At 45.5% G+C, this 27,493-nt stretch overlaps 1 protein-coding gene across 1 annotated transcript in view; it reads right to left on the bottom strand.

Moving 5' to 3' along the window:
* Positions 1-11,551: 11,551 nt before the first annotated feature.
* SLC23A2 (solute carrier family 23 (ascorbic acid transporter), member 2) overlaps positions 11,552-27,493 on the bottom strand; it is a 33,909-nt gene continuing 17,967 nt past the window's right edge. Inside the window, exons 6-15 of the mRNA XM_010003926.1 lie at positions 26,061-26,131; positions 24,752-24,933; positions 21,331-21,451; positions 20,342-20,498; positions 18,543-18,690; positions 17,890-17,995; positions 14,847-14,976; positions 14,583-14,720; positions 12,755-12,850; positions 11,552-11,913 (exon numbers count right to left, since the gene is read on the bottom strand). Coding sequence (XP_010002228.1) covers positions 11,681-11,913; positions 12,755-12,850; positions 14,583-14,720; positions 14,847-14,976; positions 17,890-17,995; positions 18,543-18,690; positions 20,342-20,498; positions 21,331-21,451; positions 24,752-24,933; positions 26,061-26,131 — 1,382 coding nt within the window. The 3' untranslated portion in view covers positions 11,552-11,680. The remainder of the gene's footprint in view (positions 11,914-12,754; positions 12,851-14,582; positions 14,721-14,846; positions 14,977-17,889; positions 17,996-18,542; positions 18,691-20,341; positions 20,499-21,330; positions 21,452-24,751; positions 24,934-26,060; positions 26,132-27,493) is intronic.

The following is a 27,493-nucleotide window of genomic DNA, read 5'->3' on the forward strand; positions in this document are numbered from 1 at the left end:
AGTCGGGATCCCTGGGGTCACCCTTCTCTGGCACCCAGTTTGTCCCACCGGGACTGGGATCCCAACGGATGCTCCATCTCGAACCCCTGGTGCAGGTTCTGGGATTGAGTTCCCAAAGGACACCCCGTTCGTGGCACTCAGGTTGCATCCCAGGACCAGGATCCCAAAGGATGCCCCAGGACCAGGATCCCAAAGGATGCCCCAGGACCAGGATCCCAAAGGATGCCCCAGGATCAGGATCCCAAAGGATGCCCCATCCCCGGTGCCAGGACCAGAATCTCAAAGGATATCAGGACCAGGATCCTATAGAATGCCCAATCCCCAGGACCAGGATCCCAAAGGATGGATGCCCTATTCCCAGTGCCAAGACCAAGATCCTAAAAGATGCCCTAGTCCCAGGACCAGAATCCTAAAAGATGCCCCAGGACCAGGATCCCAAAGGATGCCCCAACCCCAGTGCTAGGACCAAGACACTAAAGGATGCCCTAGTGCCAGGATCAGGATCCTAAAGGGTACCCCATCCCCGGCGCCAGGACCAGGATCCCAAAGGATGCCCCAACCCCAGTGCTAGGACCAAGACACTAAAGGATGCCCTAGTGCCAGGATCAGGATCCTAAAGGGTACCCCATCCCCGGCGCCAGGACCAGGATCCCAAAGGATGCCCCAACCCCAGTGCTAGGACCAAGACACTAAAGGATGCCCTAGTGCCAGGATCAGGATCCTAAAGGGTACCCCATCCCCGGCGCCAGGACCAGGATCCCAAAGGATGCCCCAACCCCAGTGCTAGGACCAAGACACTAAAGGATGCCCTAGTGCCAGGATCAGGATCCTAAAGGGTACCCCATCCCCGGCGCCAGGACCAGGATCCCAAAGGATGCCCCAACCCCAGTGCTAGGACCAAGACACTAAAGGATGCCCTAGTGCCAGGATCAGGATCCTAAAGGGTACCCCATCCCCGGCGCCAGGACCAGGATCCCAAAGGATGCCCCAACCCCAGTGCTAGGACCAAGACACTAAAGGATGCCCTAGTGCCAGGATCAGGATCCTAAAGGGTACCCCATCCCCGGCGCCAGGACCAGGATCCCAAAGGATGCCCCAACCCCAGTGCTAGGACCAAGACACTAAAGGATGCCCTAGTGCCAGGATCAGGATCCTAAAGGGTACCCCATCCCCGGCGCCAGGACCAGGATCCCAAAGGATGCCCCAACCCCAGTGCTAGGACCAAGACACTAAAGGATGCCCTAGTGCCAGGATCAGGATCCTAAAGGGTACCCCATCCCCGGCGCCAGGACCAGGATCCCAAAGGATGCCCCAACCCCAGTGCTAGGACCAAGACACTAAAGGATGCCCTAGTGCCAGGATCAGGATCCTAAAGGGTACCCCATCCCCGGCGCCAGGACCAGGATCCCAAAGGATGCCCCAACCCCAGTGCTAGGACCAAGACACTAAAGGATGCCCTAGTGCCAGGATCAGGATCCTAAAGGGTACCCCATCCCCGGCGCCAGGACCAGGATCCCAAAGGATGCCCCAACCCCAGTGCTAGGACCAAGACACTAAAGGATGCCCTAGTGCCAGGATCAGGATCCTAAAGGGTACCCCATCCCCGGCGCCAGGACCAGGATCCCAAAGGATGCCCCAACCCCAGTGCTAGGACCAAGACACTAAAGGATGCCCTAGTGCCAGGATCAGGATCCTAAAGGGTACCCCATCCCCGGCGCCAGGACCAGGATCCCAAAGGATGCCCCAACCCCAGTGCTAGGACCAAGACACTAAAGGATGCCCTAGTGCCAGGATCAGGATCCTAAAGGGTACCCCATCCCCGGCGCCAGGACCAGGATCCCAAAGGATGCCCCAACCCCAGTGCTAGGACCAAGACACTAAAGGATGCCCTAGTGCCAGGATCAGGATCCTAAAGGGTACCCCATCCCCGGCGCCAGGACCAGGATCCCAAAGGATGCCCCAACCCCAGTGCTAGGACCAAGACACTAAAGGATGCCCTAGTGCCAGGATCAGGATCCTAAAGGGTACCCCATCCCCGGCGCCAGGACCAGGATCCCAAAGGATGCCCCAACCCCAGTGCTAGGACCAAGACACTAAAGGATGCCCTAGTGCCAGGATCAGGATCCTAAAGGGTACCCCATCCCCGGCGCCAGGACCAGGATCCCAAAGGATGGATACCCCATGCCCAGTGCCAGGACCAGGATCCCAAAGGATGCCCTACCCCATGCACCTGAGTAGAAATACTCCTAGGATGGGCTCCAGCTCTGTGCAGGATTCCTGGAGGGAGCCTCGTGGGCTGCATCACATGGGCTGAAGTGGTTAATTCTGCCTTAAAATGCCCCAAATCCTGTGACACCCAGGGCCTGAGCTGTGCAGCCATCACGTGGACCCGTTCCCAACCACAGCCCTGGGATCCTGCCCGGATCCAAAACCGCCCCCATGAGGGGACTGAAGAGGAAATAAGTGAAATCAAAAAAGAAATCCATCTGCCTGGGAGCAGATGTTGCAGCCTGGGGGTCACCTCCAACACGGTGCTCCAGGGCTCTGGGTCCCATCCTGCCCCTGCTCCACCCCAGGAGGGTTTGGAATTGCTCAGTATCCCAGCAGAGCAGCAGTGGGTGTCCCTCTGCCTTTGTCTGCTCCTGACCTTTCCCAGAGCCTTGTGCCTTCTCCAGGATCCTTTTATTCTTGCTTCTCATTAAGGAATTTGCCCAGAAACAGCCCACACCGGGGGGAACAAAAACCAAAACACCCTGAAACAAAGAAATAATCTCAACAGCTGGTTTAGCCAAACAAGCAAGTCTTTACAAGCAGGGATTGAAATGGGCTCTTTTCTCTTTTTTTTCTTACTTGTATGTAAAGTGTGAGTTCAGGAAGAGCCATCTGGCCTGGGGAAGCAGTGACTTGGCAAAAGGCAGCCAGGATGGGGGTCAGGATTTATATTCCAGCAGCATCTTCCAGGGCTGGAGGAGATGAGAGGCCCTTTGTCGTGGGGAGAGCCCAGCCAGGCTGCACAAAGGAGCAGGACTGGCCCTGCCTGCCCGTGCTGTGCAACCCCCAAAGCCAGGGATTTAGCCCCAAAGAGAGGGAAAGCTGCTCCAGGATCGGCCAGTTCTTGGGGTGGATGTGACTGGAGCAAAGGGGAAACAAAACAAACAATAAAATAGAGAGGGTTTTGTTGTGGGCACCTGTGTGAGCACAAGGAGGAGCTTGGCTGCAGAACTGGGGTGAAATCCTGACTTTGGAACGTGCTGCTCCGTGGGTTGGGAAGGATGGAGCCTGGATAGAGGGACTGATTGATTGATTTACTAAATAAAAGGAATTGGGCTCAGGTCCTGTAAGCTGGGAGGCTGGGACAGGCTGCCAGCTCCAGCTGTGAGCACACAAACCAGAGAGGTACCAAACCTACATGGAAGGAGACCAAAATTCCTGCCCCACTATGGTCCCAGCCAGCTGGTGTGGATCCCCAGCATCCCTCCTGGCTGCCAAAAATCTCCCAGGAAAACGAAGCTCTGAAAGCAGAGCCTGCATTTAGCTGCACAGGGATCTCAGGGCACCTGTTCCACGCGTTATATCAGCATTTCTGTGCCAAATGCCACAAGGGGAACGTGATTGATGCCTTGTAAACCATCAGCTTTGATGGATTTACTTCTGTTCCCACTCTCATAGCTAAGTCTGCAGGTCAAGGACCTCAGTCAGACCCAAGCATGAGGTGTCAGCTCCAAAATTCCCCAAAATTCAGACTAAGCAAGCAGCACACCCCTTCTTTCACACCCTGGCAGCCTCTCATTATTTCAACTTGAAGACCCCTGAGCTAATTGTCAGTAAACACCAAACAATATCACACATATTTGGATACACATTTGCCTGGGAGCACCTGTTAGTTGTTACACAGGCTCCAGAATCCAGACAGGAAGAGAGGTGGCTTTTAAAAACAGCCTTTACTCCAAGATGTGCTGCTTTGAACCACAGTCACTGTCCCTGTTTGAGGATGTTTCAGTCCTTCTGAAAACCCTCCAGGATTGAGCCTCTTCCCTGGGGTAAAACCCTTCTCAGTGGGTCAGTGCAGTTTGATTCTGAATTTGAACTCAGGCAAGAAACAAGGAGAAAACACAACTCTTTCCAGAGCTCTGTCCCAGAAGCACAGAGGATTAATCAGGATTAAGATCAGGGATGTTTTCATCCCACATCCAAACCCAGCCCAGCTCAGGAATGATTAGAAATCCCTCACCCTGGTCAAACAGCTGCTCCTGTATAATCCAACCAAAGAAAAGTCTCCAAGACTCATGTTGAGGTTTTAGAAAGCAGGAATTCTTTCCTGCAGCCCTGGATGCCTGAGGAAGGGCTCCCAAAGTCATGCACGAATCCCCTCCCCAGCACTTGGCTCATCTAGCCCTACAAACCTACGTACTCAGAGCTGATCACAAGGTTGATATTTTTCCCCAGGCCTGCCCAAGAGATGCCTAAAAACTTCTCCGGGAGAGGTTTGATGGTCTCTGGTGCCCCTTGGTGGCTGTTGGAGAGATGATGTTCTAGCCACCTTCAAAGCCTCTGCTCAGCACACCAAGAGAACTTGAAAGTTGTTGTTTTTTTAAAATTTTAATTAAGAAATGAGTCATTTAAGTTTTGCTGCATGGACGTTGCTCACAAACACACCAGAGCTGAACCACGGAACTGCTTTTACAGGGAGTTTTGCTGCCCAAGAGGTTGGGAGCTGCCTCAACCCCAAGCAGGGACAACCTGCAAAGAAGGGGCATGGACTCTAGTGTCTCTTCCAAAGAGATGGAAGTTGAACGTGTCTTTGTGGTACCAGTGGTGGGCTGACAGCTGGATGGGCCAGGAAGGGGGCTGGGGTTGTATTTTTGGGTGGCTGTGGGAAAACAGAACTTGGGTTGTGCTTTAACTTCCATGGCAGAGCAGGGCCAGATGAGCAGAGCCTCATAAGGAGCAGCAGTGCCCCATGATGAGCAGTGCCCCATGATGAGCAGTGCTCCACGAAGCATTAATCCTTGGACCTCATGAGCAGCAGTGCCAGATGATGAGCAGTGCCCCATGATGAGCAGCAGTGCCAGATGATGAGCAGTGCTCCACGAAGCATTAATCCTTGGACCTGACCAGGAGGCAAATTTATGTCCCGTGGGCAGGACAGACCTGACTTGCTGGCAGGAAGGGATCCATCCTGTCCTTGTCTGCTTGTCTTCAAACCCAGGGGCCTGATGGCTCCATGGTCAGAGGTCATGGGACAGAGGCTGGATCTCAGCCTGTGTGACTGCAGATGGTGGTTTGCATGTTTAGCCCTGGGCCTAAACAAAGCTTGAATTTCCATACCAGGCAGGCACTGGGCCTTACCTTCTTCCTAATTAATAAACATTATTAGCCTGTTACCAACCAATACACTAGTTATGATCTAAGTCCCACTTTGTCAACAGGGAATAAATGAGTCCTTGAATCCTTTGGTCAGGGAGAGAAGAGCAACTCCCCTGGAACAGGTTGAGTGGCCTGATCCTCTCTCCTTCCCCCCAGGCAGGGACACCTCCTTGGGTGAGACACCTCACCCTTGGGCAGGGGTGAAAGCTGCCCTGGGTCCATCATGGACTTTGCAATATCATTGTTGCAATATTAACATCTATTCATGGCACTAATTGTAACCAGTGGATTAATGAACAGCCACCTCAAACCTGTTCTATCTGTTGCCTTCATAGATCACATTTACACCCACCAAACTCCTGTTTTCCACCTGGACAACCTGTTCTCCCAGCAGTGTCCACTCCTCAAAGGACAGTGGGACAGACAGACAACAAGTGGCCTTGCACATAAACCTACATAATACTTTAGTCATAAAGTGTTGATGAACCCCTGGGAGGTCAGACTGCAGCCCAGCCCTCCAGTACACAAGGGTTGCTGGAGAGATGGGGGGGCTGAAATTGTGTGACTTCTACAGGAGGGTCCCCTCCACCACCCATCCATGTCACACACATGGCTTTTTGCCTCCATGTGACAGTGGCATGAGGCCACAGAGATGATCCTTGGGCTGGAGCAGCTCTGCTCAGGAGACAGGCTGGGAGAGTTGGGGTGTTGAGCCTGGAGAAGAGAAGGCTCCAGGGAGACCTTAGAGCAGCTTCCAGGGCCTGAAGGGGCTCCAGGAAAGCTGGGGAGGGACTTGGGACAAGGGCAGGGAGGGATGGGATGAGGGGGATGGATGAAAACTGGGAGAGGGTGATGGAGGTTGGACATAAGGAGGGAATTCTTTGGTGTGAGGGTGGTGAGAGCCTGGCCCAGGTTGGGCAGGGCAGCTGTGGCTGCCCCATCCCTGGGGGTGTTGAAGGGCAGGTTGGATGGGGCTTGGAGCAGCCTGGGCTGGTGGGAGGTGTCCCTGCCCATGCAGGGGGTTGGATCTGGATGATCTCTGAGGTGCCTTCCAAGCCAAACCATTCTATGATTCTACAAGGCACTTGCTACAAAGAGAGGCTTGTTGTTCACATCACCTGAATTCCCAAACCATCTCCATCTCCCTCGATGGAGAAAAGCAAGTGTAACACCAAACTGCCAAGGTGCATCTATGCCCGCGTTTATTTATACTGAACAGCTTTAAAAATACAGAATAAAATAGCTTTATCTACTATTATTCACAACATCTGGTCCAAATATTACATTTTTAAATATTTAATTGTTGAATGAAGCGTTGTTAGAAAAAAAAAAAATATGAAATTAAAAAAACCTCCATAAAAGAATTACACATCTTAGAACAAAAATAAAACCTAAAAAAACCAACCCAAAACAAACCAAAAAACCTTTTGCTGTTGAACAAAAGAAGTTTTACAGCCCAAGTCAGTCACAAAAAGTCATGGGAAAAAAACCAAACATATTTATCCCCACTGCCTAAGAACAGTCAATAGTTTGTTACGCCAAAGATTGTTATAAAACAGAGAAAAGTAGAAGAATTTGGACTGGCAGCAAGATGATTTACCTGGAAAAAGACATAGTCAATGCCAGCAAGAACACAAGGCAACTCTAAACATCTCTCTGGTATCAAGATGTAAGGATGATAATGCACAGTCACAGGCAAAGTGGAACTAGACAGGACTATTTTGGATGGCTCTGAAGATGGATCCCCACCACTTCCAAGCAGCCCAGCACGGGGCTGGATACACCCATGGGCAGAAGCAAAACACTGGCAAGGTCGTGGCCTCCTCCCGTGATGACCCATCGCAGCTACGGAGACGTGAGAGCACAGAGGACCTGGCATCCCGTGGCCACAAAAGGCCACCAGCCTCCAGAAAGACTAAAGGAACATGAACCCAGTGGGACATTTTCTGCAAAAGAAAAAGACTGACCCACCCACCTCCCCCACCCCAAAAACAAAAACACAACAAAAGAGAGGAAAAAAAAGTCGCTTTTGGTTCAAGAAGGCCACGAAAACTAAACACTGTAGGTTGTGCTGCTCTGTCACACGGGCATTTTCTACATCAACACACACATGATGCGAAGCACAGGTTGGTTTAGATGATGGGTGAGCACCCAACGGCTCACCCAACCATGAGAAGCTGGCTGTTTGAAACCACGTGTGCCTGGAGTGCTGTTTGTACCACAAATGATGCCATTTTCCATGTTGTTGGTTTTTTTTTGAATCAAGGATGCCATGAAGTGACCAGCTGCACTCCCTGGAGTGGTATAAAGGGTACTGAGGATTTCACTTTGCAAGCTCCAATTCTGCATCTGGGGGGTCCCAAGATCTCAGTAGGGAGATGGAGGATAAAGAAACCCTTTAGTTTTTTGGTAGGAACATAAAGATGGGTAAATAAAGTATACACAACTACTATAGATTCGTCAATGAAGAAATTCTACCATCACATGACATTGTCATGACAACCATACCACTCCCTCCCAGGAAAACGGGGATCATTATCCTGAGTGGAAATGTTATTTTTTTAACCTATGGAAATAAAATACTGCAAATATTCATGTACAAACCAAGTTGCCATATTTAAAGTCAGTATTAAAAGGCATAAAGCAAATTCTGGGTTTAAAGTTTAAACTTTCTGAGTGAGGCACCTGATTTGAGTTCCTCACAACACACTCTAATATGACAACATCAATCAGTCATAGCTGTTAGCTATGAAGCCTAAATTTCTGCAGGTATAATTTGCAAACATTTGCTTTAGAAAACGTGTTTCAACATGTTAGCAAGAATTCTTAATTTAACCTAAAAACAAAAATCCATAATACAATAGAATATCAATTACAAAAGTCCCAAGTTATTTTGCTTTGCACACACTGATACCACCTGCGATATGACAAAATGATATTTCTAACCATGAATATTTTGCCCTTCTGTCTTCAAACTTGGGTTGAAACATCTCATTGCCTCTTAACCCACCCCTCGGGTGTTGTCTTCCCAGTGTGGTTTTGTTTAGTTGAGCTGATTGAAAAAGGCAATAACAAGAGACAGGAAAAATACAGTCTTGCATTTACAGTCACGTTCCGATCTCCAGCCACCCTTACGCATCAAAGCCTGGATGTAGCCACAACCATTTCAATCCTTTTCAAAAGGACACGTTAATCCTCTGCACACACAGCAGCTCCCTGGACTTCCACAGCCAAGGCCCTGCCCAACAGCTACTAAAACCCCCTTGTGGAAAAGCAGAGGTGGGAGAAGGATTTCAGGTCCACAGCCACCCACCGCCCTGGCACAAAACAGGGGGCAAGACAGACTGGTCTCCATCCAAAAAAGCAATACACCTTCTTTGACTGGCAGCCCAGGGATGGTTTCAGGTGCTTGGGAGAGAGAAAAGGGAGCTTCTCTTTCCAAGGAACCATATCCCAGCTCCATGCCTGGATCACCTCCTGGTGCTGGGCACATCCTGGATGTCCATGGCACTGCCAATGGCTCCATCACAGCCCTGTGCTGGAGCTCCAGCAGATCTTTGCAAACCTGAGGCTCATCCTTAACCATTCACGTTTGTAAGGAGGATGGAGAGAGTTGTCACAAATACAAGTTTGGTTACAAAAATAACTGCTGACTACAACTACATGTTTTAGTGTCACCAAGTGGCTAGAAAAGCAGACACGCTGGCTAAACGCTACTGTACTTCTCTCAGCCAGTCAACAGAATTGGCACAGCAGGACCCAAAGCCATAAAAAGAATTAAATCCAACAGTTAAACAGAGTCATCAGACTTCACCTGTTTGGATAGTTTCTCCTATGCTGCAAGAAAGGGGTGGTGCTCTGCTCTGGGGAGAAGAAAAAAATGATCCTTGCAGTCGTTGCCTTGTAACTCAAGTGTCACGAACCATCTCGGCAGTTCTCCAGTGAAGGCACCACAGAGAATGGCTTTGCTCCTCAGCCAAAGGGGAGAGGGGACAAATGCTGTTTGTCATCACCTCATCTCTTGACTGTGCAAGTACTGAAGTTATCAAAATATTTGGGGGGGACAGGTTGGAAAAGTCTAGAGTCAAGGTGTCACTGCTGCACTCCATGCCCAGCGGCACCACCGGGCCTGATTCAACATCTCTGATGTTTCAACATCTCTGAGGTGGCACTGGTTAAATAAAACACTTTTGCCTCCCTTTCTCAACAGTTACAAGAAACCAACTTTGGCATTTTACAACATTACAGCCACCATACAGAGGTAATTTATTTTTTTTCCCCATCTTATATATACATGTATATATATATTTCTGTTTTTAACTCCCACAAGTCCCCCTCACATCTTTGGTTGCACGTCAAGTTGGGAAATGGAGAAGCTTCGTGCCACTGATTAGAGGTCTCTGCACTCAAAACCAGCTGCAAGTGGATGTGGACATCACACTACCACCTCACTACCTGAAAAGGAAAAAAATCTAAAAAGGATAAAAATGACTTTGTTTCACAGGCAAACTAACCTTGTTTACTACACAGTAACTCTTCCCACCAGCTTTCGAGATAGTCCAATTGACACCAAGACTGCAAACTACTGAAAGTTCCCTGAAGCAGGAACAAACATCATGCTTTGTTATGGAAAAAGCAGTATAAAATAGTTTCTGGGAACAGCCATGGCATGCTGAGAACGTGACCAATGGAATCATTCCAACTCTACACTACTCAGTACTGATCCGTTATGCTCTTTCCATGCCCTCCCCACCCCAACCCTTCCATGCTTCAATAACCAAGAACAAATTCCCCCTGGAAGTCGACTCAGAAAACAAGAGAGTTCCTGCATTCCCACCCAGTAGTCAAACTTGGATAAATATACTAGGGAACAACAGGATCCACCATTAGGCTTTTTCCAGGAATACAGAATGCAAGCACCGTAGAGCATACTGGCCTTGAAATGACGTTACATTTCCCTGATGATCTCCACAGCTTGAAAGATGCTTTTGGGGCCACACTGAAGTCTAAAACTAACTTGCAATAGTAAGAACATTAAACATGAATAAAAGTTTTAATTATGAATGCATGATGAGCTTATGAACACCCACGTAACATCAGAGCTGAGACAATTCCCAGAAGAAAAAAAAAAAGATCGATCTGAAAGGTGCCCTGATTGGAACCAGTACCCGTTAAACCTCCCAGGGGATGAGGACATCAAATGTGGTGTCTCTGCTCCTCAAACCTGTGCCCCAACAGGAAGAAACTTTTGAAGAAGCCCCTCCAAGAGAGGGGGAAAAAGAAGCAACGCAACGGAAGCCGCTCGGAAGCAGCCTCTGCCCTGGATATCCCACCAAGAAAATCCTGCCCAGATCCAAAGCAGGGAATGCTGGCAGCATCTGGCATGGATACAGATGTTAACTGTTTAGAATTGCTCAACAAATCAGCATTTTTGTTAAAAAAACATCTTGCTGGATACACACACTGCACTGTAAAAACTCCTACTGGTCCCATCTACAAGTTACAAGTTTCCCGTCTTCCCAAAGTCCAGCCAGGTGTGAATCCTTCTAAAAACAACCTGGGCACCAGGAAAAGAGGTGGCCACAAAAGCAAATCTTTAAAAACATGAGCTGACATGAAACGAGTGGTTCCTTCTGCAGGACTGAGCTACCAGAGGTCAGTCACAGCTTCTGTCAGCACCTTTATTACAGAAACTCCTTGTCTGAATCCTGGACTGAGCAATTGGTAATTTAAAAAAACCACACTAATTATTTGCCAGGATCAAGCAAACCTGATTTCCAGGGGCCTGAAAATATGGAATGAACAAATCAGGAGTAGAAAACAATACATAGGGCATCTGAGACAATTAAAAATACATTTTTGAGGGGTTTTTCCCTCCCCTCCTTCTCACAGGACTCAAATTTTTGGGTGTGACCAGCATTGAACATGCCAAAAACTCCAGCATGAATGACTTCAATAAAACCACCCTAAAAAAACCCCAACACTTTTCAGCAGCACCTACATCCTTCCAGACCCTAGGCACCGTTTCAAAGAACCAGCCTTGGATGTGCAGCTATCTAGAGAGCCTCTGAACGCCCCCCAGAGGAAGATGTGCAGGTTTGACCCAGAGACACCAGATCTGGTCCCACCACCTACAAACAGAAAAGCTTTTTTCTTTACTTTTTTTTTCTTCTTTTTTTTCAAAATCTGTCTCAGCTCTGGTTCCAGAATTTAAATGCAGATATACAAAACATATATTTTAATGCTTCTTAAATCAGCAAGAAACTGCAAATACATCTTTTACTACAACTAGAGAATATAATTTCACCTAAGGCTATACTGTAGCTTCTGAGTCTTCATCTGAACTCCTGCAGTTACTGCTTTTCCTGAAGCCTTTCCATGTGTAGCCCACAAAGGTGGGGCTGATGGGCAGGAAGCTGAAGCACCTGTATTTTTTAATAATGTTCATGCCAAAAGGCAAATCATATGTTTCCATGCCATCCAGTGACTTGCTTCCTTTACCAACCCCTTTCTTCCACTTCCGTATTCCCCTTTCTTCAGGGCTTCCTAGAAATCAAATTTTTAAAAAAGGGAATTAAAACAATATATTAATATCTTTATCAGATCTTTTCAGTGCCTGAAGGGGCTCCAGGAAAGCTGGGGAGGGACTTGGGACAAGGGCAGGGAGGGATGGGATGAGTGGGATGGATTGAAACTGTGAGAGGGAGATGGAGTTGGAGATGAGGAGGGAATTCTTTGTTGTGAGGGTGGTGGGAGCCTGGCCCAGGTTGCCCAGGGAAGCTGTGGCTGCCCCATCCCTGGGGGTGTTGAAGGGCAGGTTGGATGGGGCTTGGAGCAGCCTGGGCTGCTGGGAGGTGTCCCTGCCCATGCAGGAGGGTTGATTTTTAAGGTCCCTTCCAACTCAAACCATTCTATGATTTATGTTAACACGCACATATAGTATTGGCTAAGAGAAGAAAGACAACCCAAGTTTCAGACACCAAGTTCAGCAAAGCTCTGGGAAGATCTTCTGGATTCCTCAAAGAGGGAAAAATGTTTATTGGATATGACTATTATCTGTTTCTTTTCTAACTGACGTCAAGGCAAGTTTTGGCTCTCACATAAATGGGAGCAGGTTTAGAGCTTGAAATATTCCCATTCTGTCTTCTGAAGAAGACTATTCTGGTTTTACTTTTATCACCTATTTCATATGTTTCATATGAAGATATGGATATGGAGACCTTAAACTGAGAGAGATTCAAGTGTTCCTCAAGGCATGCAGGTATCAGAGAGGTCAACCAGAAGAGCAGTAATCTCTTCCTCATCTCCTGCCTCCATGAAATGCTGGACTTGTTCATTCAGAAGGGCAATTAATGTTTCAGATCAAATGAGACCCCCCCATGCTGACCTGGAATGGTGTTATCCAAGATAAAGGCCACGCAGCCCCCCACAAACATGGCTGTAGTGAGAAGGACATTCAGCACTTGGTCGATGCCTGCTATGCCTGCAAGAACAGGAAAAACACAGTTGTGATTTGAATATTTATCAGACAGACAGTGCTACAGTCCATACAATTTACTGATTTAAATGCAGGTCACCTGGGAAAACCTGCTCCTGAGGAATCTGCTCAAACCAGACTCTTAAAATCACATGGGAATAGATGCAGAAGAACTTCCAACTAATGCAGTCCACCATGGGGACTCCTTCTTTCCCAAAACATAATGCCCTGAACTTTCAGTTGCTTATAAACATGTAATGAAATGTCACTTCAGTTCCTACTGCAGCCACAGCTGCTTAATTTAAACAGAAAACTACGAAGTGGAAAAGGAGACATGTTCATAACATAAAATCACATGGACTGAAATAATTTCCTTTTTAAACCTTTACTTTGTAAAAGGGCAGGACTTCATAGCACCAAGTCATGAAAGAACATTGTATTAATGTGTATTAATGTGTGCTTGAATTATCTCTTCCTTCTGAACAACTTAAACTAGGTTAGATATGCTCTGAAATCTGGTTATGAAGTTGTAACTATGAAAAGTTACTCTTTCTTTTTAAAAATAAACCAAAGCAAAACCCAACAAGTGAAGAATTCAAGTAGAGAGTCTTCCTGTCATGACATACACTGCCATGACCAATACTGAGAAGACAGTATTAAAAGAGAAAACCTTCTCCAGCAATTCACCAAAACTATAATTTGGCTAAAGTTGGGAGAGTTGGGGTGTTCAGTCTGGAGAAGAGAAGGCTCCAGGGAGACCTTAGAGCACCTGCCAGTGCCTGAAGGGGCTCCAGGAAAGCTGGGGAGGGGCTTTTCATCAGAGAGGTCAGGGATAGGACAAGGGGTAATGGTTTTAAACTGAAAAAGGGGAGATTCAGGTTAGACATCAAGAAGAAATGCTTCACCATGAGGTTACTAAGGTGCTGGAACAGGTTTCCCAAGGAAGCTGTGGCTGCTCCATGCCTGGATGTCTCAAGGCCAGGTTGGATGAGGTTTGTGCAGCCTGGTCTGGTGGGAGGTGTCCCTGCTCATAGCAGGGAGGTAAGAACCTGATGATCTTTAAGGTCCCTTCCAACCTTCACCATTCTATGCTTCTATGAGTTCATTACAATTCAGATTCAGAACACAAATCTGCAGTGACAAAAATTCCAACTCCCCCCCCCCCAACAAACTCCTAGCTTTCAAGCTCTACCTCGGTACTTTCCCTTCTCTTTTAACATCATGTGCAATGCAGATTCACCTTTCTAATCTTTCCTCCAGTCCACATGGCAATCACCTCCTTCCATTGCTCTACAATCATAGCCAGAGAAAGGCCAGATGCATCCCACTGAAAATGCAAATCAGGTCTCACCATCTCAGTTCTGCCCTGAACACACCTGCCTTCTGCTTTCATTGTCTCCATAATGCTTTGGTTTTTTCCTCCTATCCCCTACATTAGAATCATAGAATGGTTTGGGTTGGAAGGGACCTTAAAGATCATCCAGATCCAACCCCCTGCATGGGCAGGGACACCTCCCACCTGACCAGGTTGCACAGAGCCCCATCCAACTTGCCTTGAAGACCTCCAGGGAGGGGGTATCCAAAACCTCCCTGGGCAACCTGTTTCAGCACCTCACCAGCCTTACAGGAAATAACTTTTTCCTCATAGTCCAACCTGAATTACTTTGCACTTGTACGTACTTTGCATGTGAGAACAAGGCAGAAAGTGTGCTCCATGGAAATTAGCAGAACCACCTACCTGTGACCAGTGGATTCTGTTTGAGATAGCTGGGGAGGACAAGTCCAAAGAAAATGGAAAATCCAAGTACAAACAGGTTCCTTGAAGAATTCAGATCTATGAACTGGAGGTTAGACAGACCCACAGCTGTAATCATCCCTGAAGAAAAACAAACCAAGCCTCAGCTTTTGTATTGTCCACAGGAAATAGGTAGCAACACAGATGTAAACACAGATCTAGAGTGAGGAGAGGGAGCCACAGGGAAGAGCAAAACCCATACGTTACCAAAGAGGGTGCAGAAGAGGGCACCAAGCACGGGGTCTGGCAGAGAGGCAAAGAGAGCACTGAACTTGCCCACCATCCCCAGCAGGAGCATGAAGGCTGCCCCATATTGAATGACTCTGCGACTTCCAACCTGCAGGGGAACAAAAAAACAAAGGAAAGGACACTGCAAAAAGTCTGCACTCAGTACAGCTCCACACCTTGCCTTTTATTTTATGTTTTGGGGTTTTTTTGCATTTTAAACTTGTTTTTCCAGCTTCTGTATTTTTGGGTGGTGTTAAAACAGGCTGCAGAAGCAGTGCCTTGGAGGGTTCAGCTGTAACATGGCTGCACTCCAGTTCTAACTGCACTTGATTTTGGTTTTGTTAACATTAAGTCACCTTTAAAAGCATCTGTAGCTGCTCTAGCCACTATCATGAGATGTGGGGTCCCATAAGGGTCCCATCTCCAATAAGGAAAACAAACAGGCATTAACTAGGAGGGCTGGGAAACAGACCAATTGCAATGCAAACAGAAAAACAAGCAAATCCATGTGTTTCTGCCCTTTTACACAAGAATGAATCTATTAGTCACCTACCAAGCAGTTCACCTGAAGGAGGTGCAAGCTGGTTTTTTGGTGAGAGCCTGGCCCAGGTTGCCCGGGGAAGCTGTGGCTGCCCCATCCCTGGGGGTGTTGAAGGGCAGGTTGGATGGGGCTTGGAGCAGCCTGGGCTGGTGGGAGGTGTCCCTGCTCATGCAGGGGATGATATGGATGATCTTTCAGGTCCTTCCAACCCAAACCATCCCATGATCTTACGATTCTTTCTAGACAGAGATTATCAACTGATTTTATAACATCCCTCTGAGATCAGAATTGAAGTCACTTGACATGCAAATCATGGCTGTGCTAACACCAAAACCAAATGCTTGCACTTCCTTCCTATTTTTATTTTAAGCATTCAAACTTTGGGGCAGTAGTTGATAAACCTGAATAATGGATAATTTAGTGTTATCATTCCAATAATAGTTGATAAGAGTGTTGCACTTGCATAAGAGATGCATCAGGGACAATAAAAAACCTTTTAAGCAAGGTTTCTAGCAAAGCCCTTTGTAGGTCTCCTGTTACAGAGCATTAAAGCCTTAAACAGAGGCAGTTATTAATTTACAAATCACACGTGACTCAGCTAAATGAAATGAGGAGAAAAGATGCAGTAGGAGGCACGTTTAGGGTGAAAAGCCTTCTTTCCCCCATATTCTTCACTGCTTAAAAGTCAGGTGAGGTGTGTTCACCTACAGCTGGACCAGTAAATCAGGGTGTTCACTAGAAAAGCAACAGAATTTAGCCTGCACCTTTCTGTACATTTTATAAAGATATTAATTTCTTTAGGACCATCCATCTCTTGCTCTAAAATTACCTTCCTGCATGAAATAGGCAGATTCTTTTAAAAATCTGCAAAAGAGGGCATTTATTTATGCAAAGGCAAATAAATTAAGCTCCTTTTGAAAGCTACTAAAAGAATCCTATCAGTATTTAGCTCCAACTAAGTATTTATTCCCAGGCACTCATTTACATGTTTTATATGATTATGGTAACTGGTACCTTCCTGGAGTATCAATTTCATCATTAACATCAGGGCAGAAGCTGCCTGTATTTTTTCCCCAAGTAATCATATGGATTTGATTCTCCTCCCATTAAATAAATCTCACTCCCAGAGCAGCTCAAAGACTTTCCAGTATTGGCATCCAGTTAAAGCTTTACATTTAAATTCTAAGTATAACCACAGGCTGATTTCAAGGGAGGTAAAGGCCTCTTCAAATCTTGCACTTGTGTAACAGGGTCACCAGGACTATGTAAATCACAAGCTCTACTGATTTCCCCTTCCAAATAAAGAGCAGAATATCTATGTGCCAAAAATCTATTTTCATATAAATTGAAGTTGAAAAACTAATAGGTTTTTAGGAAGGATTATGCAGACAGGAAAAAAAGGGAAAATACTGGAGAGCAGCCATCCAGCTATGCCATTCTGGATGAGAGGAATTCACTCTTCCATGACATGCTCTGAGCAGACCTGTCTGGAGTTAACTCTGCTCTAACAGCTGCCAGTTCAACATTTTCCCTGTTCCCAAGCAAAACATACACCCATTTCTGTGGTGTTAATTCATATCAACTCCTGTGAAGTAACAACAAAAAGGCAGCAGAACAGAATAAAGCCTTCTTTAAGGATTTTTCACCCCAAAATTTCTTTTAGGAAATTTCCATCAGCAACTGAATGAAGACTTATCCAGACAGCAGGTGGTGCTGTTAGTGTTGATATTCCAGCCTAAAACTAAACAGAATCATCCTTTGTGCAGAAATAAAAAAAATGGCTGAAGAGAAATTAATCATCTCTATTGGATTAAGTCTAAGGGATAAGTTATTTCAAGAGGAGAGCACACAATCTTGCATGCATGAAGGAGATTTATAGCTTCCAAGCAAAACACACCACAAGATGTACTTACTTATAACATAAATTACTCTCCCCATCATTGCTGATATTTCTTAACAAGGTTAAATTAACAATGCCAAGCAAATCTAGCTGCAGGCCAAGGTCCCCCAGCTCAGCAAGGCACTCCAGTTCAGTATGTGAACACAGGAATTTCTCAAGTGCTTCTATATTTTGCTGAGTAACACCCTCAAAAACATGTAACCCCCTCAGCAAGCTCAATGCCTTAAAAACCAATCATGATGGAAACAAATATTTAGAGTACATTTCATGAAGTTACTTTGCAGCTCCCCTTCCAGGTTATTTAGCATCATCTGCATTAGGTAGATTTTCCAATTCTTTTTTATTGCGAATAAAAATAAGATTTTTTGGGGTCCTTATCTAGAATATATTTCCATTAGACAATGGCTGGTAAAGAAAAGTGAGGTAAATTCAGAATGCTGTGTAAAGTTTGTCTGCACAAAGCACCAAGTAGCATGGTTTCTTGAAAGAGGACCATGGTGTGAAACATGGCAATGGTGTAAGGCATCCACCAGGAGAGAGAAAATACACAAGTAATCGAGTAATCAGGGTCCAGCACCTACCTTTGTGATGCCCAAGACACCAATGTTGGGGCTGGAAGAAGTAGATCCATTCCCTGTCCCAAATACTCCATCCAGAACACAGGAAAGACCCTCAATAAAAATCCCTCTGTAAATCACCAACAGAAAAAGAGTCAAACTTGTATCAGCACAGGACTCACTTTGGATGGTGCTTTAAGGCTGCAGCCTGCATTACTGCCTGCTAGGGTATCTGTCCCACAGGAATTATTACAATCCAAGCTCCCAACACACCTGGAAAACCAACCTGAGTTCTGTTTTCTATGTCTTAGATACCCACGTTCAACTGAGGAAATTACAGAATAATTCAAGTTCATCTCAGAGCTGTTTTTTATTTCTAAAATGCCATTTCAGGTGAATTTCACAAGCTACCCTGTTCAGAGACCTGTCCCTATGGAAACTGTGTGTTTAACTTCCATGGTCTCCAGCAGGAACAGGACTAGGTTCCCAATGCAACAAAATAATGTACCATGACAATTACATCCAGTATTTCAGATCCTTGGCTCTCGTGTTGGACTAAATTGTAACATTTAAACTCAATACACATTGCTGCCTTATCCTGGGGAGGGAAAACACAAAAAAAGGGGGGTGGAAAAAGGAGCTTAAGACACTGAAATACATTTCTTTTTTTGACATACCTGTTTATGGCATGAATTGGTGGAGGAGGAGCACAAGACAACCTGGCACAGGCATAGTAGTCTCCTATCGACTCGATGATGCTAGCAACCACTGCACTCAGCATTCCTATCACTCCAGCAGCTGAAATTGTTGGCAGTCCCCACTGAACTGTGAAGGAAAGAACACTGAAATCTCTCGTGCCACATCAAACAATGTGGGTATCAAAAACATACCCCAGTTTATTCATCTTGAATGGAATCAGCAAACCCCCTTCCCAGTAACAAAGTCTGGGAAGTTCAAGTAGATGACAGGAGTGGAGGAAAAACTGCCTCAGCAGCTGCTTTGATCATGCTTGGGAAAAACCCCAACCCCCCCTAAACCCCACCAAAAAAATTCCTCCTGTTCAGAAGGAAGGAATTTGAACTACTGCTTGTGGAAAAAAACCACAATTCTGATCAGTGAGGCGAATGCCATTTAATTATTATTGCTCCAAAAACTCAGTCCCTCAGTTACAAGTTTAGTCTGCTGAAGGGACGGCCAACAACCAGCTATGATCACTGCACAAACTCCTGCCAATTACCAGTTTCTGGAGAAGAGAAAATAAGATTAATTTAAGCCTGTAGAAAAGCTTGGCAGGTTTTCCCCAGCAATTGTCTCAATGCTTTTATCTCTTTGAAATAGATGAGCCTCCCGCAACAAAAGGAACTTGAAGTCACACAAATGTGAATGAACAAGTCTTCACAAATAAGAAAGGTCTAATCAGGGCGGAGAAGTTTTCCTCCTCTTCTTACCCAAAAGCTTCTATTTTGCATCTTGCAAGTACTGCTTTAGAAGTGGTTTCTTTTAAGAACTCATCAGAACCCAATGGTATGGAAAACCACAACGAAGCTGCCTCATTAAGACAGTGGTATTACCAACCATTGCTATTATTCTGTTCTGCTAGAATATTATTCTATTATTACCCCATTCATTTCTGAGCAGCACCAGGGTGAACTGGTTGTGTAACTCTCCCTCATGCCATCAGAAACAGCCCTTAGCAGCTTTAACCTGAGAGATGGCCAGCAGAAGGATACAAACACCCAAGATGCTGTGTAAAGCACTTGGTGTATTCTTAGGAATACTTTTTTGTCCTTTGGGAAGCACTAATTGGGATCCTCTAACATGCCCATCAGCCTAATTCCAACACTGCTTCTGGAAATCAGGACATTTTTGTGTAGTTTCTGAGTTGTGCTAAGTCAAGAACAGGTGTGTTTAGGGCAGGGAAGTGAATTAAGCTGGAAAAACCTCCCCGCACTACTGGTTCCTTAGACAATGAGAATCAAAGTTTCAGTAGCTCCACAGGAGCTGTAATAATACATCCCTGCTACTGTACAACATCAAAAGCAGCAGATCACAGTATCAACAAGTATAGATTCAATCATTCCCTGAAAACCCAAGTTTTATGTATAGCCTCACTACGTGACTGTGGGTGCTCCAGTCAAGAGTGACCAAGAAAAACTCTTGTCCTGGTTTAAGCCATGATGAAGCTGATTTTTTTTTTCCCTTCAGTGAACTCTCTTTTAAGCAGCACACTGCAAGTGCCTTCCACAAAATCAACTTTCAGAAACTCTGTCTTGGGTGAGCCCTTAAGACATCAAATTAAAGAGGAAAGGAAGAAAAACCCATCATCTCCACCTATGATGCCTTTAGATCAGTGCATGTCGAAGTGCATCAGAACATAGTACTGAGAAAAAAACCAGCAAGGCTTGTGACAACAACAGAAGTGAGACTTCCAGGCATATTATTAGAAACAGCAGCCCTCAAAACCTGCCATACTTACAAGGATAAGGAACCTTGAACCAGGGAGCTACGAGGAGCACCCCTCGCCGTGCGTCGGTGCGCGCGTAGAAGCCGTACTTGGAACTGTCAGGGGGAAAGACGTCGGTCACCGTGAAGATGAAACAGAGTAACCAGGACACCAAAATAGCCAAAATAATCTGTGGAATAGAAGGAAAATAACTGTCTATCAAAAAAAGCCAGCCTATCATTGGCAATATTCACCAAAAGCAAACAGTTCCTGTACAGAGTAACTATTACACACGTATCTGAGTGTGAGCTTAAGTGACACAAAGGATGGGGCTTGGAGAAGCCTGGGCTGGTGGGAGATGTCCCTGCCCATGCAGGGGGGTTGGATCTACATGATCTTTCAGGTCCTTTCCAACCCAAACCATTCTATGATTCTATGATATTTTAAGACTGAACAAGGAGTAAATCCTGCAATGGATCCATTAGGTGTTTCCCCCCAGCTCCTATCGAAGCTTGAGAATTAGACCAAGTTTCTTCTCTCCCCTAACAAATAGGAAAGTCTCCAAATGGGGACTTACACAAACTACTGAATTAGTCTCAACTTTACCAGGGGAATATAAAGAAACCTTTCACAGGGGGGAATGGAGTATTGCTTTCTTGAAATTCCAAGATGATGATTTCACCACCCCTTTTTGGAGGGCTCAGTTTAGGCCTTCACTGCCTACACAAATGTACCTTCTCTATCCTTTTCCCTCCCCATCCCAATCTTCATCACTCCAATGACTCTTCATCACAGACCAACATCAGAATAGGATCTGACAAGACTACAATATGAAACCATTTCCTGTGGCAAATAAGCCATTTGAAGTTTCCCATAAGTCTATTTAAGCTTTTATGTCACCTCTGTGATCTACTGTATCATTAGAAAAAATCAAAACCAAGGAAAAATAAATACCCCAAACACAAATTAGGGCTGGGTTGGGTTTTTTTTTTGCCAACTGAAGAACAGGTTCAACTACTTACAGGGAACATTTTGAAAAGCTGCAGCCTGTATGCTGTCCATCCTTTCTTGGATTTGTAAATGGGTAAGGGAAATTTGACATTCCTGGCATACTGGGAAAACAATAATACTAGGAAAATAGTCCTGAGAAAAAAGGAGAAGGGGGTGGGATAAGAGAGACATATCGTTAGCACCATTAGGTTAAAAATCTTGCCCAGCACAAACCTGTTCAGGCTCTTCAGACACAAAATATAAACGTACACTTTAAAGTTAGCCCAAGACAAAGCCTCACATGAGAATACTTTTTAAATAAAATATTATTCCAGGAAAGCCAAAACATCCTAATACATATTCTGAAGTGCTGCAGCAATAGCCAGCAGCAGGGAAGGAAAATGAATCCAGGAAAATGAACCAGACTGGAGAAAGATCTTCAGAGCTAAGCAGCCCCTCAGCAAAGAGCTATGCTGAGCCACTCACTTCTCATCACCTCCAGCTCTCCTTGTGTGTCCAGCTCTGCTCTGCACCTGAAGCACAAAGCTTGTTGCCAGCAAATGGGAAGCAACAGAACACTGGAGGCCAGGACACAGACATTTTTATATTTTTAAAATTTGTATTAAACTCCCAAGCTCTTGAAAACTGTCACAGGGAATTCTTTCTTCAGTTCTTAAGAAACTAATTTTTTGTGTGTGTACATCTTTCACTGAACAGCTATAAACCAAACAGAACAGAGCCCCCAAAAATAAGATTTCATTCCATTTCAGTTCATCAGTAACCCAGTTTATTACAGCTTTTAGATGCCTCATTAATTAAGTATTAATGCATTTTCATCCCTCCTCAGAACTGCTGAGCACCACGTTAAAACTGCACTGAACTGCTCCATGAAGAATCCACTGCAATGAAAAACAAGAAGCCAAGGCAGGTTGCTTAATTCTGAGAGAACCAAAACCAGTCTAGCTATAAAAAGGCTGCACAAAGAGTCAAGCTGTCTGAAGAAGCAAAGCTTTTCTGAAATCTGAGATGATGTTTTTATCAGCTGACTTAAAAAAAAGGGTGGATTTTAAGCTTCCCTCCCTTTTCTGCCCAAGATCAGTTTCAGTCTGGAAGAAACAACAGAGCTTTATTCTCCCTCAATCTCCAGGAACAAAGAGCTCTGCACAAGAAGGGTGTCATTTATAGCCTTTACCCCCCACGAGAGTAGAATGATAAAGGCACCTTTTCCCTGCACTCAGGAAACATTCTGGCATCTCTCCCAAAGCCCATTATGGAAAGATGGGCTCCACTCCCTAACAGCAGCTATCCTGGCCATCCTGTCACGCCAGCTCTGGGGACAGGTGACTTTTCCTTTTCATTTCTCCTGGATAAAGTCCAGAGGAGGCCATGAAAATGAGCCAAGGGCTGGAGCAGCTCTCCTATGAAGTCAGGCTGGGAGAGCTGGCATGTTCAGCCTGGAGAAGAGAAGGCTCCAGGGAGACCTTAGAGCAGCTACCAGAGCCTGAAGGGGCTCCAGGAAAGCTGGGGAGGGACTTGGGACAAGGGCAGGGAGGGATGGGATGAGGGGGATGGATGAAGACTGGAAGAGGGAGATTGAGGTTGGACATGAGGAGCAAATTCCCTTCCTCGTGAGGGTGGTGAGAGCCTGGCTCAGGTTGCCCAGGGAAGCTGTGGCTGCCCCATCCCTGGAGGTGTTGAAGGGCAGGTTGGATGGGGCTCGGAGCAGCCTGGGCTGGTGGGAGGTGTCCCTGCCCATGCAGGGGTTGGATCTACATGGTCTTTACCCTTCCAACCCAAACCATTCCATGATTTAGTACAGGGTTGTGAATAATGTATTAATATGTTATTATTCTAAATAATATTATATTGGTTACAGGGCAGGGGGTTTCACTGCCATTCCATAAAATATTACCAAATATCTAAATGCCCAAAAGAAGAGTTTTGTTCACCAGATAAACAAGCAAAGGCCAATTCAGGAACAATTTCCCTTTTTACAGATCATGATGCCATGTGGTTTAGGGATTAAATTATTTCAGCTTGGCACCCACAGAACAAGCATGGTCAGAAAACTGTTTGGGAAACTGAAAATCTTGTCAAACAGCATCTGCAGTTCATAGAAGATGAAACCAGCTCTTACACAGGCATTACTCTGATAGCAATCCAGGATTTCTTCCTCATCAGACGAGTCAAGACAATTTCAAGTGCCACATCTTGTAGAGTTCAAGTAACTTCTCAGTGGCTCTAGAGTTATTTTCAACAACCCAGTGCACATCTTTGCATGGCAGAAGCCAGAAATACTTGTTGACTGGATAATATTTAAATCTTGTTCCTAAATTGATTGTTTTTTTCCATCTGCAACATGTCAATTTTAATTACATGTTTCCATGTCCAATTCACCCTAGGTCTGCTTGACTGATTTAATCTTAGTTCCAACTTGCATATAATTTGTTTTACAGAAAAACAAAACATTCCTTTGGGTCAGCTGCTCAACATAATAGAATTACAAAAATATTCATGATGCTAACATCTGAGATAAAAGAGAATTAAACAGCCCTTTTCATCATAAGCTGCACTTATGGAATACTTTACATGTTGGAAGTACTGTGCAAGCAGATCAGTCAGATTAGAATCTGATCTCATCAAGTCATTCCTCCTGCTTCCAGAGCCAGCACAAAGCTGATCACTATACACTGAATATAGGAACTGCTCTGGCCACTTTCCTTCTCCTTAAAATGTGGTTTGCAGCCTTACTTGGTTGCTTATCCAGAGCACCTCACTGGAAGCTTCTGTATTCTCTTCACCTTGTTTTTCTCAGCAATTGCCTTTCAAACCAACAATCTCAATTTAATCTACACCTATAGAATTCCACATACCATGCCCTGAAGTTCACTCTAAAAGCCTTTCAGCTTCCTGAAATCTGCCTCCTCATTCCTCATGGACTCAGGGCATTCCTGGAAATACATGTGCTCTCTCCTGTCATACATATTTCTCTTGTCTACAGGTAAGCAAACCAGCAGTAGTGACAAGTGGACTACTGCTACCAATGGCATTTGCTGAGTAAGAAACATCCACAACAGCACCATAAAAGCACAAATACAACGTGTTCACTAATCTCTCTAGTGTTCTGCCAAGTTATCTTTTCCATGGCACTAAACTGGCTTCCAGACCAACTACTGGTGTATAAAAACCTCCCTTCTCCACACCTCACTTTCAGCTGATGACCTTTCCTTCCTCCTCAAGTTGCTGCTGTCCTTCTTCCCAAATTCCCAGCTGACCCTATCCAGACCCCCTCACATTCCTGCACGGGGTATTTCTCCGTGCTGGGAGCACTGCAGCGCTGCCTTTGCCAGCCAAGCAGGCTCTGGCTTTTCCCTGGCACTCCCAAACTTCTGCCATGACCACTTACCAACAGGGACCCCCTGGCCTAAGCCAAGACAACCCAGGAGTACTTACAACATGGCGATACCCCAGTGTTTGCCTGCTCTTTCTCCAGCAGCCTGGAAACCAGAGAGGCCGATGAGAGCAACGGTGGGGGTGATGGTCAGAGGGCCGATGTATCGCAACAGGGCGCCAGGAAGGCCAAGCAAACCAATCACCACTTCAATCAGGGAGGACATGATGATAGCACCTTGGATCTGAACACACAAGAAGGGGAAAGAGGCAGTTCAGTCAAATCTTTCAAGCAAACCCAAACCAGTTCTTTTTCTGCGCCGGATTACAAACTGCAGTTAAAAGAATTCAGTGACACAGAAGAACTCAGAACATTTTTCGTCATAAAACGGCTCATTATGTTTAAGTGACTTATTGCTTAAGCATAACACTTATGCTTTTTCTCCACAAAACTATTACACAACAGACCAGTGGGCCAGTCTGGTAGTTGTGTGGATAGCACATCACACTGTCAGACAGGAGACCTGGGTTCCAGGCTAACCTTTAAGCTCTCAGATCGAACCGGCAAGGGCTGCGGGCGCCACGGAGGTGATGCTCCTAGCTCCTAGGGGCAGTGTGTGCTGCACTGTTCACAAGTGCTCCTTAGAAGCTGGTATAGAGCAGCGTTGTGGTCTCAGGAGACTGTCAGCCCTCTTGGCTGCAGGGCTCTTGGCAGGATGTAGCTATGGTTTGAACATGGGGAAGAGAGAGGGGTTGTTTTTAATTAAGAAAAAGTTTGCAGCCCAAAGCGACGGGATGGGAGATAAATTCCATGACACACGCCTTAATTTGGACTACTCTGTCTAGCACTGAGTGAGGCTGGGGCATAACCCTCATCCTGGGCTCTGAGGGGCAGGACAAAGTTCAGACTGCAGTGCTAAGAGTGGAGAAGGAGCTTGATCTATTTCACCAAGTCTCTGGAGAGAATTATGAGTCTGATCAGAATGGGGATGAACCAGATTTTCTAGCTGCAGTTTCACCTTCCACGGGGCAGCCTGCTGGACAGAGGGACAGCAGGCAAGTGGTCTGGTACCAGCTGAACTGCTGCCAGTGAGCACAAATCACAGTGTCACAAGATGAGTGTTTGTCTCACTTGTGCAGATAACTGCACGTCTTTTGGAACGTGGTAACTAACTCCTTGTGTTTGCTGTCCAGCAATGAACGAGTTGGAAAGATGAAGACTTCCATGAAATGAGTAAAGGGACATATTTAAATGAAAGTCGCAGTGAAAGAGGAAATTACCAACTTAAAGACAAGAACACACACACATGGTTAGGTGAGACACTTAACTGGAGTTGGACAGATCAAGAGCTAAAGGCTACTCCTACATTACCTCTCGTATTCTGGGGTACCAGATGTGCTCAGTGTGAAGCAGCTCTGTTGTTCCATTTGTACCTGTTATATCTTACAAAAACAAGAAAAGAAAGAACACAGGTACTTATTCCTCAGCCACTCTGCCATCCTGGGACACAAAATACATCTCCCCTGCAGCTGTGTCTGACAAATCAGCCTTGGTTTACACAGAAGTTCTGCAATGCTACAAATCAAGTCACAAGAGGCTCCCACTCCCCAAGAGTTAAACCACTAATTCTACCCACTGTACCAAAGAGGGAAACAATCCTAACTTTCAAAAAGGTCAATTAGGGATTCTTTTCCCACTCCAATAAACAGATGAACAGAGAATTACTCAACTGCACATCAGGAATCAAGTACTGCCAGTGTTTGTTGGTCACCAATTTAGGTCACTCACTGAATGAGGAACTGACCCGTGTTAACAACCCCCTCTGACACCTTTGGAAGGTTAAAGGGTTCAAGAGCAGGATGCAGCAAAGGCTCTTTTTGAAAAGCTGAAGTGGTGGGAAAAACTGCTTTGTCATCAAAGGTGATCAGCCAGTATGTTCTTTAAAAAAGGCACATTTTGGTGCAGAGAATATCCAGCACAGCTCACATTCCTGAAGCACCCACCCTTTGCCTTCACCTCCTGGGCACTGAACCCCACATCCTATTTCTCAGTAGCTAAATCTGCCTCCCCCACTGAGAAACTGCATGCTCAAAGCTATGGTTTCTACAGAAAAAACACCAGGAAAATTAATTAGCTGCTTGGAAGTGAATCAAAAGAGACGTATAAACATGCAAATCATATAAATACAAATTATTAGAGGATCAAAAGGACTCCTGGGAAAAACTTTAGTTAGAAGCAAGCAGCCTGCTTCTCTGCACTGCTGTCCTGCACTGCCCACAGCTGCTTCCACTTTGGTTTTCTAACCTGAGTTAAAGCAAAAGTCCCCTCCCCTGCCAGTTTTACTGCACATTTTCTCTCTAAATAAATGCAAAAATTTCCAAATGATGACACTGCAAAATTAAAAGTTCAAATGAATTTCCAAATATTGTCAAAGCTTGCTCTTCAAAACCTGTCAGGTAGGACTTAAACAGGTAAAAATGCAGCTCTGGAGGTGATGCTGAACATGGCTCAAACTTCCTACTATTCAACTTAAAACTGGACTCAGTATTTCCAGATACCAAAAAGAAACATTTACAGAATCCTTCTGCCCTTCTCTACATTGTTAACAAGAGAGTTGTTTTATGCTAATGCTTGATTTCTTTTGTCAGTAGCTTTTATACTAAAAAAAATAATCCAGAAACAGAATTCTACAGGGGCATTTGTGGCAACCTTTATACAAGGCATGAAGCTTTAACATTGTAGGTGGACATTTTAAAAATATGATTCCCTGCTCATTATTTCCAGTTTCCATTTCTAAAGGTTCA

This window comes from Chaetura pelagica, unplaced genomic scaffold, assembly GCF_000747805.2.
Source record: "Chaetura pelagica isolate M959 unplaced genomic scaffold, ChaPel_1.0 scaffold528, whole genome shotgun sequence".
Classification (NCBI taxonomy): domain Eukaryota; kingdom Metazoa; phylum Chordata; class Aves; order Apodiformes; family Apodidae; genus Chaetura; species Chaetura pelagica.